At 41.5% G+C, this 17,267-nt stretch overlaps 2 protein-coding genes across 2 annotated transcripts in view; one reads left to right on the plus strand and one right to left on the minus strand.

Annotated features, from left to right (window-relative positions):
• The window catches only part of fancm (FA complementation group M), a 44,837-nt gene that overhangs the window by 3,393 nt on the left and 24,177 nt on the right, over positions 1 to 17,267 (plus strand). The window lies entirely within an intron of this gene.
• soul3 (heme-binding protein soul3) lies at positions 1,944 to 12,441 on the minus strand. The gene is made up of 5 exons (XM_035168789.2): positions 11,852 to 12,441; positions 6,466 to 6,560; positions 4,624 to 4,765; positions 4,291 to 4,474; positions 1,944 to 4,182 (listed from the first exon to the last, which is right to left on the minus strand). Exons 1-5 carry the CDS (start codon positions 12,093 to 12,095, stop codon positions 4,011 to 4,013), a joined length of 837 nt encoding a protein of 278 aa, XP_035024680.1. The 5' UTR covers positions 12,096 to 12,441; the 3' UTR covers positions 1,944 to 4,010.

The following is a 17,267-nucleotide window of genomic DNA, read 5'->3' on the forward strand; positions in this document are numbered from 1 at the left end:
AGACTGGAAGGTGTCTGCGCCCTGCTCGTTAACCTTCATGTCTCTCTGCCCTCCCGTGATTCGACCGGACAGCTCACAACACAGATATAACGTGTGCTCAGGTGTAAAATGAGCATTACTGTCGTTATTCAGGTGGAAATTAATGATTGTTGAGAAAATTGGAAGAATGAGCCATTCATGCAGAGAGGTTACTTGGGATTAGATGTGTGTTTTTCCTCCAGTTTGTGGCCTATTTTATCACAGCCATTATAGAGGAACCAGTAAGTGTGCATACAACCACTAAAGTAGCCTCAGCATTGTGGTTTTGATTGAGCGTCGATTGAGATTTGATAGAAAATGCTTCTAATGTAAGTCAGCAACTAGACTATTACTGATACCAACATTTGAAATGCTTCCGATACTGCCGATAAATGCTGGGTCAACAACGGCAAGTACGCAAATCTATGTACCGATCAGTTACCATGAATTTAAAGTATATTCCTTTCACCCAGATTGCGCTGCACTGCAACTTGCTTTTACTGTTTTCAGATTGGCAAAGAAGTAATTTCCCGTCATGTAGCTTAAAGGTTCAGTGTGTAAGGTTTAGGTGAAAGGGATCTATTGGCAGAAATTCAATATAAAATAATCCTACTCATGTGTGTTTCATTTAAATTGTACAAATTGTTGTTTTCTTTACGTCCTTTTTGTAGTTTTGACCGTCACACTAGATTATAAGAGAAGTTCGGTTTGTTTCCAAAGGGTTGAATCTGAGCTAGGCCATACAACAATGGTAGCAATCATCATTTCCATACAGCATACCGCTGTTAAAATATACATTTTATAAGTTCTCTTCATGAATGCACTGGTATCAGCCGAAGTCCAGATATCGGAGCCGGTATCAGGAAGGAGAAAATGGATTCTACCTGCAACTAGGTCAAATGTTTCCAACCATGTACTGAGGTATGGTTAATTTTACACCCTGTGTTGTGTTGTAATGGAAACAGATGTTGTAACTTAGAACTTAAGTTGCAGCTGTGAGAGGTCATCATGTTACTGTGCTCCGGTAACTGAGCACTGGCTCTTCTTGTGACATGGGTAACACAACATGTCTCCGAACAAAGGAGGGTGTGGCCCCTTAGGGTTTGACACATTTGATCCCGTCCCTACACACGGATCGGACTAAACTACGCTCGTCTCCGCTCTGACAATGTATTTCAGTCGCTCTAATGTTTGGCGACTGTTATTTGTGACCGTTATTTCATATTCATGTACTATTTTATACATGACCTGTACATGTGGGGGCCGTAATGTAAAGATCGAAATATTTATAGAACAAGCTATTGTACATGATTACAACCTTAAAAAAATATATATAAATTGTATATACAGTATATAGTATATTGTGTTGCTTGAGGTTCCTTTTTTTGTTTATTTTTACAGGTTTGTTCTTTATTTTCACAGTCAAACTCGCAGGCTGCTTTATGTACGTACTTCATTGTTGCTCGTTTTGGATCAAACAAACTTTAATTCACACTTATCGTGCAATCATCCAAGATTGTCAGTAGCCCCCAGGGGGCCCATCAGTTGGCTCACTGGGAGGGCCGGCTCTGTTTTCATTCATATTTTCCGCCAGTTTCGTGAAGCTTTGACTTTCGTAAACCAATTTCCGATTGAGTAATGTGTATTTTCACAAGAGATATAATGAATTTCTAAAAACCCATTTCAGCTTTAGGGCAAATTTTTCTCTTCAACCTAACGCTCAAAGTCAAATTATTATGATTATATCATGTTATAAGCAAGTGCCTGTTAAAGACAAATTTAGGAAGACATATTTAATAAATGCTCTTCGACCCCAGAAGGTTAATAAAGAGTTTGAAGCTGAAACCCCTTTTTTTTAGGAGCAATACCCCCAGCATCATTTAGAACATGTCTTGTGTGAAAAAGTCCAATAAAATCACAGTAGATTTTTCAAAAGACAGGAGACAAGCACATTTTTATTTAACAAAGAAAACCACAGTAGCTCTTGTTGATGCACTTGAACGTTCACAGTACTGCACACGTTTGCAAAACACTAACAAAATTAAGCAAAAAAAAGGGAAAACAAATTAGATCCTCACACTTGATGTTCCCATATAACCAGGCTCTTAAAAGGGAAACGAAACCTACATGTATCATGGCTTTGTAAGTGTTTGCACACTACGGTTGTCACAGAGCATCATATCGACGCTTTAATCATTACATCAAAAATAAATTCTGGTTTGGACTTTAAAAGGCTGAGAAACTTTCCCAACTCCAATATAAACTTTCTTCTGTCAATTTACACTTTTGTTGTTTAAATTAGATAAAACAAGATTTCTCTCAATTTGAGCAGACGCATTTAATAATATTTTATGTCGCGTTCGTTTTCTTTCTTAAAATGCTCACACGTTTATGATTTGGTTATCGTTGACTTCCAGTTTAATTTCATTGACACCCAAGCAGTACCTGAATTTCCAAAGCAGGAACATTCCTGTATTACTGTGAGCTCTAGAAGTAGCTGGTTTGATGCTTTGCTTTCCTGATTTTTTTTTTTTTTTCCTTTCTTTCTTTTTGCATGTTACTGGTACGTTTTATTTCAAAATATAGCAAAGATAAACATACATCTTTCACTTTGTCTTCTTATATTGGTGATAGAACATTAAATACAGCTTGAACTAAAAACAGAATTCAATCGCGGTCTATTTAGTAAGAGTATAATCACAGTAGAGGTATTCTTTGTGCTCTAATTTTCTTGGTAACACTGTTCCTACTCAGAAGCAGTGGCATTTGCGATACAGTACTGAATGCATACTCACTAACATTGACACAGAGTAGCAATAGAAAGAACATGATAAAGAGGTACATACTTATTATTCCTGTGTGTGAATGTGCCTTGAAGCATGAGGAATGCATTGGTTTTGTTACATCGTTTTCTCTGAAGAAAATAATGTACATATAATAAGTACTTTATGATTGTCATTCAGCAGTAGGATCAGTGAGTTTTTCAGCATTTGGTTTCTAGTAGTGTGGCTAGAAGTGTTGCGTTTGTCCTCGCCCTCTCTCCCTGTAGCTATACATTCATGCACAAACACACATGACCACGTTACATTCATGTGTGTTTGTCGCCTACATTGTTGTCAACGTATTGTGTGCGAGTGTATTTCTGGTTTAAGTGACCGGTTCTGGACCGGATGTTGTGTTGCGCTACTGTTCCCAACCCACAATACCTGCAACTGAACGCACCCTTAAAATGGGCTATGTCAGAGTCCCAGGAACTGTTGTGACTGGCTTGTTGTTGCTGGTCTTGTAAGTATTGCACTTATTGTTAAAGCAATAGTGTAGTGAGCTTATATCTGTAGTGGATCAATAGTGTCGGAGTTGAAATCAATTCAGAAAGCTTGAGAACGACAGAGAAACATAAATTTTTTTTTGAATTGAATTTCACCCCACATGACAAGACATTGTAGCTTTGCAACAAACGGAAAAGGGGGTAATAATAAGGCTGCATATCCACTGGGAGCCTGTTTCCGCAGTGGGAGGAAAAAAAAGACATGCTGCTGTTACATCTTTCTCTCGATGGTTACTATGTTCAATGAGTGCGAGGAGTTAAAACTGTGAGAGCGACTTTAACGAGAGAGCACTGTGCTTAGGAAAGGTTCTAGTCATCTCTGTGAGAGCAGGAGATGAATGCTACACTGCAGTTGAGTTATGTCCACGAGCGAATGGCAGTAGTTTAGTTCAGCTGTTAGAGGTGAGATGAGGACATGACTAAATGAACGTGACTGAAAATTCCCTGGGGTTTGAGTAGGTTTGAGTTTTTCTTTTTTTCTTTTAAATCAAGACTGAACTGCTGTGGAGTGGGATGGGCTGGTGGTGGTTTCACGTAGCGGTGGTGACTGACTACAGAGGGGGTTTTTGCACCTGAGGCTGTAGCTGGGTTGGGGCAGTGTTAAGGGAGTCTTTATTAGGCTCAAGGTCACAGATACAAGGATGCTGCTACGTCCTCCCGTCCCTCAGTGTCGCTCCAGGAACCAGATCTCGTTGTGACGGTTGCTGTGGGCAGGGTTGGTGTAGCCGGCCACAATGAATGAGTCGTTGACACACAAGCTGGGAGAGTCTAGCACCTCTGCCATGCCGTTGATCTGGTCAATGATGGTCACTTCATTGGTGGGACCGGTGAAGGGCCTGGAAGCAGAGAACACAAGCTAACCGTTAATTCTCATTGCTGATTATTAACGTGAGGAGGGACTGAAAATAGTGGAACTGGTCATTTTTATTTCACTCTTTACCGACCTCGTATACACCACAGTGATGGGCCAGCTTTCTATGCGGATCTCGCTGTCACCAGGTTGTGGGGGCTGGGCCTGATGCTCAATAGGAAGGTAGTACGCCACGGTGACATCATGGGAGATCTGAGAGTGGTTCTCATCTGTGCGTACTATCGTCACGATGGGGAGCGTCATGCCCAGGTAGATGCCTGCACGGAGAAAATAGGAGCTGTCATTAATAATTGTTGGGGATGGCTTGAAAAAGTGTTGGTTTTGTAATGTTGTCCATAAATGAAAACACAGGAAATCCGGGATTCAAAAGGCCGGGGCTGATTGCACGAGCATAACGTGGACTTACCTACAGAATTCTGCTTGCAGATGTATCTCATTATCTTCATAAAACCATAACAGATGCTCTGTTCATAAGTGTCCTCACGCATTGTTATACAAGCCCAGTGACCCTTTTCATAGTGGCGTTTCTCGTAGAGCAGTTTTCCGCACTGAAAAGGTACAGATGAGAGACAGAACGTAAACACTTGATGAAAACTGGGTTGAATTGAATTAAGTATCTTTATGAAACAGGTTTTACTGTAACATTCTGCAAATTGTTCTGTTCTAAGAGGAGAGTGTGTTTTTTTTTAAAGGTCAAAGCAAATGTTCTGTCTAATGGGAAAATAATTAGTCTATTAAACGTAAGAACACTTGCTGTGTCTCAAATCGGGTACTTCAGGGAGTAGTACACTCACATGTAGTAAACTGTGTCCACAGCATATTCAAAAGGCGTAACGACAGTCTTAACTTGGCGTCTCAAAAATAAACATGACTGTGGCGCACTCACTGGAAATTACTAATGCAACAGGTAACTTGGATTGTTGCTGCGAAAAAAGCTTTTCGCACCGAAGTTACTTTTTTTTTTTCTTTTTTGCACATGCTCCTTTTCACACCAATGTGCCAATTATGCCGGCATGTCCCAATTACATATCCTCCCTCCTCTACTGCCATTTGCACCAAATTGAAAATATGATGGTCGTCTCCCTCCTTCAACTAAATAGCCAAGATTGTGGCTGTTGAGTGTGAGAATTGTCCATCGTTTCACACATGTGTTTATGTCATCCAAATAGCAAGTGTGAGTATGGAAGTTGGTAAATTGTGACTTTTGACCAAACTCTATTTGGACAAACTAAATTTCATAAGTGGTGTAACATAATTGGTAACTGGTGTAATTCTGTAAAATTTATCCCGTTCAAAATCAACAAAACCAGCAAGTTTTACGTACTGACAATATTCTATATTTTGCTATACGGTTTTATTCGGTTATTTTCCCCCTACATTGTGACGATTGCAGCTCAGGTGTATGACCCACTGATTCTGTACCGTTTGCCAACCACGTGCTTTTCCTTTTACCAAGCACAGACCTGCTCCAAGAATAGAGTGCCATGATTGTCCTTTGTTTCACCGGGGTGTCCAGCCAACTTTTAATGAACTAATTAACTCAGGTTAAACCAATTAGCCCTCTTTATTTATACAGTCCCCTAAGGAGGTTAAAAGGCTTTGTGTTGAGTCACATGATCATCTTGTCGAAAATAAATAGCTGCGCCATACGCATGCAGAAGACCTTTGTGTTGATCATAGACTGACAGAGATGCTGGTCGTATCCTCGCTCTAATGTTTATCAAGAGGCCTGATCTATTTGATGTATGTGTGTGTGTATTAGAGGGTGTTACCATTCATGGAGATGCTGTTAAGTGCGTCACTGTTTTTATAATCCACTTGTTGGGTTAGACTATTGTAATATACTATGTTCATGTACAGGTCATGTATGACGTCAAACAAGTTCAATCAAATTTAACTGGAATGGCAGAAAAAAGAGTGAAAATATTGAATCTCATCATAAGGTTATTTCTGTGACTTATGTAGCTCAAAGTTGATTTTATGGGCTACTGCGTTTTGGATATTATGCATTGCTGAGACATCCAGCAGTTGATTGTTCTAGTATTCCAGTCAGGTAGATGAAGGTTTTCAACTCTTACTCTTCAAAGATTGGCTTTTTATGCAAGGTCTTAATTTGCAGATCTAGCCCCAAGTGCAAGTATAGTTGTATAGTTGTCTGATCTTTTTCCTTTCCATATAAATGAAAATATGTGAACAGTGCAGGGTAGACAATGAATTTGTCATGGGCGAAGCGGTAAAAGTCAGATACCTTTTCTCTCTGTGCAAGCAGAGTGAATGGGATGGTTTCTCTGGTGCTGCGTCCTTCATTGTTGCTGGTCAGCTGCTGAATGGGTTCTGCCATATCTGTCAACAGAGAGACAAACAGTACGTGGTCAGTTTAAACTGTGGGCCAAAAATAATGGATTGCTGACTTGAGTAAAAAAACATTTTTATTGTCTTGATGCGAAAAAATACTTTGTTTTGCGTCTTTGTTTGTTTACTGACATCCTGGTGTGTTTGTGTTTGACAAAGGCAGCCAAACCCCTTTGTTAGGAATGAGATGCCAACTTCGGCTGCTTGAGAGTGAACGCAGATGTTTTCAGACATTAAGAAAATGCAATTATGATTATTTTATTTTAATTATTTTTATCGCCTTTGATGGATAGGGCAGAGTAAGCTTGTGAAAGGGGGATAGAGAAAGAGAGAGAGAGGGGGAGGACGTGCATCACCTGTTTCCCAAATAATTATTCAAGAATCTAGTTGATACTGTGTTTGTAAGACATCCTAATGTATTAAAGCAAAAGCTATGCTCCACCTCTCAGACAGTTTTCACATGTTTTCAGAACATTACACTTACTCCCATGCAACTCAGTTCCACTCACATGATATGTACAGTACACTTGGATTTCCACGTCTCTAGTCTGTATAAACCACCTTCACTTCCAGTAATCTGCTGGCAGGTGAGGTCTGTAGTTTGAGTGAGAAAAGGCTGCCAGATGGGTACGCAGAGCGCTGTTCCAGGTTGTCGCAGAGAGTAATGTTTATTAAAGCTGATGGAGTGGACACTGACAAAAGCTGCCCAAGGCCAGATATAGACATTGGCATTAACAGAGCGGTACCACAGCAGCAGCCAGTCATAGCTGTGCTGTATTTTATATTCCTGCTATGTAGCTTCTCCCTCATTCTCCAACCAGAAGGCATTCAAAGGTGTTTCAGATTAAATAACAGAAAAAACACCAGCATTTTGTTCTGTTGTTGAACTGACAAACACAGGGCACTCAAGGTAAACCCAATTCAATCACATTGTGTAACTCAATATCATGGAGGACAACTGGCTCAGAGGAATATGTGGTGTGTGGGTTATCAATATTTTGATCACGAACAAAGCTGAGAGTTGTGGCGCGACAGTGTTTGTCTGAATTTGCTTAGCAGCATCTCATTAAATCAAGGTTGCAATGCAAACTATTGATTGAGGAAGTTGCTCGGGTGGTTAATAAGCTTGTACATTTGTCAGTCAAACATTAGGTTCCTGTTAGCGTGCAATTAGCTTCACTGAGAGTGACAAAGTTGTTAGCACACGCAGGCACGTACTGCACGCACATGAGCAAGCAGCAGCTTAGTGCTGACTCAGAGCGGTCAACAAGCCCAAGTTGACACATGCACCTGTTTTTGTGTGTTGTTTTGGCCTGAAGCAGCGTACCCTTACAGTTTAGATCCTGTTCCACTAACCTGTTATTTTTTTAATTATAAGCAGCTTTCAACAACTAAAGCATCCAGGGAGGTTTTCACTTTTCCCTGAGGACCATTATTACCTCCGCTAGCACCGCTGTCGAAGAAGATTGTTTAATGTACACACGTCATTTATCGCAAAAAAGTGTTGATAAACAAGGTTTTGAATTCAGTGGAAATTTGGAGAGAATCCTTAAATTTTGAAATTCCATCTAAATAGGAAGATGCCTTTCCTTTAGAGAGATTTTGTGCAGAATATGAAAACACCCCATTGAAAATAATGATGCTAAAATACATGCTAGAGCTGAAGTTTAGTCAAACAGCAGTAACCCTAGACGCAGAGTTCAACTCTCCACAATAAGTGATGTGTGTATTCAATTTGTGCTTTTTTTTATGTGTAACATTGTGTCTTTTCTTGCAGTGTTATGCACAGTTAACAGTTAAATACGTGTGTGGAAGTAGGAAATTATGTAAGAGCTACTGCACTGCTGTCAATAAACACATCCACTCACACGTACCAACTTTAAATACATTGCTGCGTAGACGAGCTTCATGCAGGGACTTGTTTTGAATCAATCTGTCTCACAAAGTGCAATGGAAAATTGTCAGAAGGGTCAGCATGCAGCTGACCTGCGTTTGTCATTTGGCATGAGGATATTGCTCTATAATTTGTCTGTAGGTTATATGGTGTACTGAGGCACTTGTAAGCTATTCAAGGTCAGTTTGGTGCATCAAGTGTTCATTTGGTGTTCGCTGATGCAAAATTCAAATAAAACATTTGCGAGCAACCTTTGCCAGAATTTTTGGAGCGATGAATTCCATCTTGTTTTCAAGCTACGAGGGCTTTATGCACCCAGTTGATATCTGCTCCCTTGACCTCCTTTTGCTTTACAAAGAGCCATTGTGGATATCCCTAGCAAATAATATCATCTTTGTTTCCACTGAACAGCTTTACTGAGAGGGTATGGAAATTGTAATCTGCTAAGGACATTTCATACAGTATCAATAGATTGCACCTCAAGAATCAAATACAGTCGAGATGACTTTTAAGTGCCCTAGATTTGCCGTCAAGACAATACATGTTGCCATGGATACAGAGTGACTAAAGTTGGTGGTATATAGTATTTTTCTGTAAAAATTTTAGTTAATGCAGCTCATACAGCACCATGCACTCGGCAGCTTGCAGTATTTGTGTATGACGGGCTGAACACGAACCCCGACCCCCCGCTCCACCTGACTCCATTCCAATTAGGGAGTTTACTGTAGCCAAGACCCGCGTTCGGAGTTACAGTATTGTGGCACAGGACTTAGGAGCAGCAACCTCAGTGCTAGTGCAGGCGAGGTAGCTAATCCCCCCCACTGAGTGACAAAGCCCCAGCGAGTGATTTCATACTAAGTCATCAATTAGTGCTGTGGTCTGAGGATGGGGGGGGGGGTGTCAGTGTGTGTTAGTGAGATCTCATTGGGCAGGGCTGGACTTCAGATAGCAGATGGATTACCCCGCCTAAAATGGATAGGGGAGAATAGAAAACAGATGTCTTCTTCACATTTTTATTTTATTTTATTTCCAGCATCTAAAAAGTATTAAAACCAAACAATTTCAGGAATTACTGAAGCAATAGTTTATGTTTGTATAGTCAATGACAGAGGTTACATGTAGATAGTGCTTCATGTTGAGGTGAGCCGAAAAGGTTGGAGAACCATGGCTATTACAATTTAACATTTACAGTTCAACATGTCGAACTAATAAATAAGGCTTTGATATTTATTTGTCTTTGTAATATTTCCTTCAATGCAAAGTTAGATATCTGCATGTGACTAATCTAATATCTACATGTGTTTTGAAAACTGTATTTTATTGCTGTGAATTTGAAATTAAAATGTGGATGCTTGGCTTATCACAACGGGTCCATTGTCCAGGTCTGTGTGCCTGAGATCTGTGATAAGCAGTAATTAATTTGATAAGGAAGGTTCCAGAGTCAAAACAACTGCTGATGCAGACTCCAGCTGTACACAACCACTGGACTAGTGTGTAAAAAGTCATACTCCTGAAGTTATGTCAACAAAATCGATCTTTGAGTGAAGGCACAGAAAACGTATATGTACAGTACACTTGGAGTTCCACGTCTCTTGATTTCAGATACTTTGGAAGTATTTTTGTCAAAAGGTTTGCAGAGAAAGTGTTGGAATTGTTAGACTTTGGAGTCGACACCTGGAAATATCAGTGAGTTGTTTTTGTGGTTTCAGGATAAACATTTACTGTTTATTACACTGCAAATGAAACTGTTGTCTGAAGTGGAAATAGAAAGAACAGACCACATAGACATATTTTTCATGCTCCGACAGTGATGCCTGGGGCTCAACTGCATGCTGAAGTCAGACTCGGATGCTGCACCGGACCAGTGGCCATCTTTTCTTTTCCGTTCAGTTTCCAAAGCAGTTCAATGTTGTGCAACCCGGACCACATTCCACTCAGCTTGCAATTAATAGAACACACATGCACCCTGACACACACACCACCATCTTCCCAGTGATAAGGGTGTGTATGGAGCATACATCAGGCAAAATATCGTTGCATTCCTTAGTGATCCCTGTGTCATCCACATGAATGAGTAGATCAAGCAAAGACTGACCTTCCTAGTTTTTATTTTTATTTTACATAATGTAGTAATCAGATCTGGGATTCTCTCTGATGCTCCCAGGGCAATAATTTGACCTTTTTAAAGTTACAAATCCAGTCAATTAAAAAATAACAAAAACCTCATGCAAAGCTGCCCCTGAAGCTGCAGTCCTAGACTGAAATAAACAAACCAGCATGAGCCCAAAAGGAGTCAAACAGAGCCCGCCATCATGGGAGGGTGAGTTTCAATCTTTCAGTCAATGTGACTTTACAAATTGTAGATTTGTGGTAACACCAGTGACGGTGTTATTGTACCGTATTAGGCTAATATGTTTCTGTGTATGTTTAGTTTTTTTAGTCGTTTTTCTGTGTTTTAGTATGTTTTGTGTGTAATTAGCCCCTGCATGTATTTATATTTGAAACCCTTTTTTTTTTTATTTCAATGCTGCCTATCTTGACCAGGACTCCCTGGCAGGAGAGATATTGTATCTCAATATGAGCGTTCTGGTAAAATAAAGGATGATAAAAACATGTGCTGGTGAAGGGCAGTTATGGCTCTTTACACATTCATTTCGATATGAGCCGGATCTTGTTATGTGGAATTAACTGCATGGGGGGGGGGGGTATTGTCTATACTCTGGAGGAGTATTGCAATTTACGAGGTAAAATAAACAAATGCTTCAAGATTGGATCTGTGTGAAAGCTGCTCCTTAAAACCCTCAAATTCGAGCTTACGTGCAAACTCAACGCTTATTCCACAATGCACTTGTGATCTCATGCTTTCTGTGCAACAGTGTTTTCCACTTTTGCAGACTCATTGCATTGATAATTATAGGAGGTATTTAACCTTTACTCGTCTTTATGGAACCAACCAGAAAATCCCTCAGATCTCTTAAGGGCCACAACAGCTTGTGTACCTCGTTGTTATTGTCTGACCCTTTTTAAATCAAAGCCTTTCAAGATGCTTCAGTTCATTTTCCCACTCTTTGCTACAAAGTTTTCGCCTCGTGTTCAATGCATGAAAGACTCCCTGGATGTGTTGACCTGACTGGAGCCCGTCTCGCCGTGTGCCTCCCTCCACTAGGTCAGTGTGTACGGTGGTGTGCCTTGAGGAAGTTGCGCTACAGTAGCTGTGTACCCAGCCAGAAGCTCGTTGTTTGCCTGTTATACTCAGTTTATTGGTGCGATATTAAGTCAAAGAAGAAAGCTGGGACTTTCATGTGACTCTTCTTTGTTAGCTAACTTAGCAGGCTAACTACTTGGTCCGTGTTTAGCTTGTTGTTTTGTTTTGTTTTTGTTTCTTTACCTTGAGAAACATCCACCTGGTGTCCCCTGGCTATGTCCTGCCAGTAATGCAGCAGCTGGTCCGAATCCTCGTCCTCCTCCATGACCTCCGCTTCCTCCTCCAGGCTGCGCGACTCTGACAGCTGGTCCTCGGAGAAGGACTCCAGGTCCTCCAGCGAGATCATGCCGCCTCGGTCGGGCCCGTCGCCGCCGCCGCCGCCGCCTCCACCGCCGCCACCGCTCATCTGGCAGCCACCTCGGTCCATTTTCACTCGTGCGCCGAACACGACTTGAGGCTTCAACTTCGAAACACTTGGCTAAAAACAAAACCGCGCACGACCACGCATGAATTGGAGCTGGGTTCGCGCTCCGGTTTTTGCGGACGTCGGTCGCGCCACCGTTACTTTCTGGTCAAGCAAGCGGGCTGTGCGACGCTGTCCCCGACGTTCCAGCCATGTTCACCGTCGCCGTGTTGTGTTGAGCCATGCTGCTGCTGCTTTGCTCCGTGGACTTTGTAGTCTTTTGGAAACAAACCGAAAGACAAGAAGGCGACTCCCCTCGCCTGCGCGGGGCAGCTCGTCGCTCGGGCGGCTGTAGCTGGAGGTGCCTGCGGTGTTTATAGGAGAGGAGGGCGGAGCACGTGACGCTGCGGCCTCCCTCCCTCCTCCCCTGCTCCTCCAGACGATAAATAGAGACCTGAGACCCCCCACCTCCACCAAACCCTCCATCACTATCACCTCCACCCTCATTAATACCTCCCACCACCTCCATCGATACCCTCACCTCCACCTCCACCAATCCCTCCACCATCACCACCACCTCCATCACTATCACCTCCACCCTCATTAATACCTCCCACCACCTCCATCAATACCCTCCACCTCCACCATCACCTCCACCTCCACCATCACCTCCACCTCCATTAATACCTCCCACCACCTCATCACTATCACCTCCACCTTCATTAATACCTCCCACCACCTCAATCGATACCCCCACCACCTCCACCAACCCCCCACCACCTTCATTAATACCCCCACCACCTCCACCACTATCACCTCCACCAACCCTCCACCATCACCTCCACCTCCATTAATACCTCCCACCACCTCCATCACTATCACCTCCACCTCCATTAATACCTCCACCACACCTCCACCTCCATTAATACCTCCACCCCCATCACTATCCCCACCATCACCTCCACCTCCATTAATACCTCCCACCACCTCCATCACTATCACCTCCACCTCCATTAATACCTCCCACCACCTCCATCACTATCACCTCCACCTTCATTAATACCTCCCACCACCTCCATCACTATCACCTCCACCTTCATTAATACCTCCCACCACCTCCATTAATACCCCCCACCATCACCTCCACCTCCACCAACCCCTCCACTATCAACACCCCTCCATGCTGAGCCCAGATGGCAGCAATAACAACACTAGTAATGAGCAACATATGTTTTTTGTAAAACACCCTTTGTGTGTGAGCGCCGACGCCTGTAGTTGTTGTGACGCTGCAGCTATAATTATATTTTCATGATCCTTTTTTTATCCTTTCTTTAATTCATAAATCGTTTTGGGAACAATCTCCCCGAGGAGGTCCTTGTGGTAAACGCCTTATCCTCTTTCAAATCTCTCTCGTCAACAGCAGTTCTTACCTAATAATTTAATGATTTCGTAACGTTTTATTTCCTTTTCCCACCATTACCACTAGTGAGTTTAGTACACTCGCAGTGTTGTAATTTTATTCCTTTCCACAGTTGCGTTTAAAGCTGATATCAACCAATATTGGGCTATTACACCACACCACTAGTTGGCCCAGGAGTGTGTGTTAATCATAATTTGATAAATAAACTAACCTTCTATGTAAAGTGCCTTGAGCGAATGTATATTATGATTTGGCGCTATACAAATACAAATTAACATTTTATATTCTGTTTCTGGGCTCTATTGCTGTGTGATATTCAAATATATATTTTTTAACTGTTTAATATTGTTTGTCTTCAATTTAAATTTGTAACCCCTAAAGCACCTTGTAACTGTTTTGAAAGGTGCTATTTGTTTATTATTGTTATTATTATTTTTTTATTATATACGCTCCAAGGTGATCCTGGTGCTAGGGCTGGCTCAGAGTTGCTTCAACTTGTGAATCTGTTAAGAACCAGTTAACTCTTCCATTAGTTGGAGCCGTCATAGAGACACTTCATTGCGTCACTGTACACATCACAGAATCAGAATCAAGGTTTATTGCCAAGTAGATTTTCACATACAAGGAATTAGCGACGCTGTGTTTGTATTAACATAAATATCAAAATAGGAAACAGCATAAAAATGTTATAAACAGGAGAAAAATATTGTGCAATATGAACAATAGATATTTAACATAGACATTAATGCAGTCCAGTGATGGGGGTTTGGGGCCCTGTTGATGAGACCAGCAGCAGTTTGGGAAATAAATGTTTTTGTGGCAAGGGAAGTGCCTCAGAGTCCTGGAGGCTCTGTTTGCGTGGTCACAATGTTTTGGTTGGTGTTAATGGCTACAATAGTCCTTGCCCCAACCCCCTTACCTACAGGCAGTTCTTTGTCTGTAGAAACACAAAGAACTGATTTCGAGATTTGGCACTGGCTCCGACCCCGCCCTTGAACCGTCTCCGTGGAAGAGGGGTAGACTTTGATTTAGACGGCTTGATTGTCTTTGTCCACACAATTATTAATACCAGTTAACTGCCTGTCACTGTCAAATTAGAGATTAATAAAATACTTTTTTTTGTTTACTTGTCTGCAACACTTTGTTGCATGGAACCATTTTCCTTGACGACAGGACACCAAGTGGTAGAGGGTGGTGAGGAATGAGTCGGGGGTGTATGTGCATGTACAATAGACTGTACGCATGGACACAGGTCTGCCTCTGTATGTACATCATGAGACAATAGACCAACAGAAAAATACTGTAAAATACAAAATTTCTTTCTTTTAAAAACATTTCTTGTTTTCTTTGCTTTGGAACAGCTATTTATTTTTATTTTTACTATCTTTCATAAATAGTATCCTAATATGAATGAAGATAAATAAATATTTTCCAGAAAGACAATAATAAAACAAATCTGAACTTGTCCTCTAGGGGACAGACTGATCGGATCTGGGTCACTGCAACAGCCAACCACCATGTTGCACCCTTCAACATGCACGTAGAGGGAGGCTGTTATATAATACTGTGTGTGTGTGTGTGTGTTTGTGTTTATGTTTGTGTGGGTGTATGTATGTATGTGTATGTATGTTTGTGAGTGTGTGTGTGTGTGGGAGTCTCCCATGTATGCACACATTGTATGCATAAAAACACATACTCGGCAATACTCTCCAGGGAGGTGGACCTAATGGCCCCCTGCATGGATGTATCTATCCACCTACATCACCCGGGGGTCGTCTTTGTCTTCATGTCTATTCCCTGTAAATCCACACAGACAGACAGGGATTCCATTTTCATTCACTGCAGCATCCTTGCAGCTGCAATAGTTTTATCACATGATTTAACGTGATAAGATTTGAGATTCGAAATGAGACCCTTCATTTGAGCAAAGCAACCTGCTTTTCTGCCCTTACATGTATCCTCAAGTGCCACTGATGGCTAGGCAAGCTTGACCCCCCCACCACAGACACATGTGCATGTGCACAAATGCACCATTAAGTCCTCTGTATTGTTGACATACAGGCGGGAGAGTTCAGCTTAGTGTACTTTCAGTTATTAATAGCTGCCTACAAGCTTTTTCACTGATTCACCATGTCACTTGGGTCCATGCCCCTCAACCAATCAGCTGCTGGCCCCTGCTGAGCATGCTCAAGTCGACGATGTTGCCATCTCTCCTCTCCTCTCCTCTCCTCTCCTCTCCTCTCCTCTCCTCTCCTTTATTCCCAACCCACATCATACCTCACCTTATTCGTGGGAACAGTCTATTATCATAATTTTTACATTACCATCATTAGTGTTGACAAATAAAAAATGATAGCCTCTATCCCTGTAGTATTTGAAAGTGTTTTTTTCTCCCCACATAAGAAAACCAGGTTAGCTGTACCACTCAGACACAGGCTTCTGTAATTCTTAACTGTGAAGGAGACGCCATCAGTCCCTCTGTGCAGCACTAGGGCGTTCTTTACAGGGGGGATGTTTTTTTGGAATCCCCCTCAAGAATAACTTGGTATTATCTTAAATTATGAAGTATAAATAGTGATTATTACTAAGGTTTATAAAGAGATTTTTCACTGGTAAGAAATACTCATTTAGAAAGTACTGGTAGATGAAAAAGCCAATGATTCACAAGCAAGAGGAAGTACAAAAGCTCCCCTGGACGTGATCAATGTATTCGACAGGTGTCAATCAAAGTGTCAGAAACAAGTTAATACAAGTACAGAAGGAAATTGTAGTTGTAGCAGTGCACAGTTTTGGGTCTGCACATTTTGTCATTTCATTCCAATTAGGCAAAAACCGCGACCCTACTAATCTGGTTGTGTATAATCTTATAATCTGGCCCTGAGCGGAGTGCTGTACACACGTTCCCGCATTGTGCACCACCTGTCAATTAACTAGCGAGAGAGGGATGAGGGTTACTTGGTTTTTGTTGAATTGTAATGTTTAGTTTTTTTCTTCTCTCACTACGGAAATGTTAACCACAACCACGAAATTCATGTTGGCTACGATCGGCAGACCCAAGAAGATGTGTGCTGGAAGTCGTTAGAAAAGGATCTGTCACAATAATTTATTGGATCTGATACATTTGCCCTTTTTTCGCTTTCTAATATTTTGCCTCAAATCAAATGTTTTATGGTCACAATTCATCTCGTGGCTGGTCGGTCTGGTTCCAGGCTTTAAACACTTATTTTTTTGTTTTTCTGAAATGTCAAAGGAAAATATAAATGGGAAATATAAAGAGGCTGGTCGCTGTTCCGCTCTATTTCGTCTCCAGATTTCATTGCAATTCATCAAGTAGTTCAGTCTGAACCAAAGTGTTGGACGAAGGATAAATTACCCACATTACATTGGTGTCTCTAGTACCAGGCTGCCAGTGAGGAAGTATTTAAGAGAAATAGGATGAGCACATAGTTTAAGACATTAAACCTGCCGTGTTCATGTGTGAAATCATCATTGTTTCAGTCCATGCTTATTTAGATTCAGGTCATCATTTTGCAGAGGAGGTAATTTATCACATTGATTCTGTGATGAAGAGGCTGTGAGATAAATGTTTCCTTTCAGCAGCAGGGAATGTGGAACAGGTTTGAGGTGCATGTGCTTGTTGCATCACAGGTTTTAATTTACACCTCAAGCTTCGTTTTTCCATCTCAGCCATCCCACTCACACGTAACCACTATCAAACGTAACAGAACATAAACAGCTATTTCAATATATAGTTTGGTTTAATTTTTAGTCATCCT

Source organism: Hippoglossus stenolepis, chromosome 10 (assembly GCF_022539355.2).
Source record: "Hippoglossus stenolepis isolate QCI-W04-F060 chromosome 10, HSTE1.2, whole genome shotgun sequence".
Classification (NCBI taxonomy): domain Eukaryota; kingdom Metazoa; phylum Chordata; class Actinopteri; order Pleuronectiformes; family Pleuronectidae; genus Hippoglossus; species Hippoglossus stenolepis.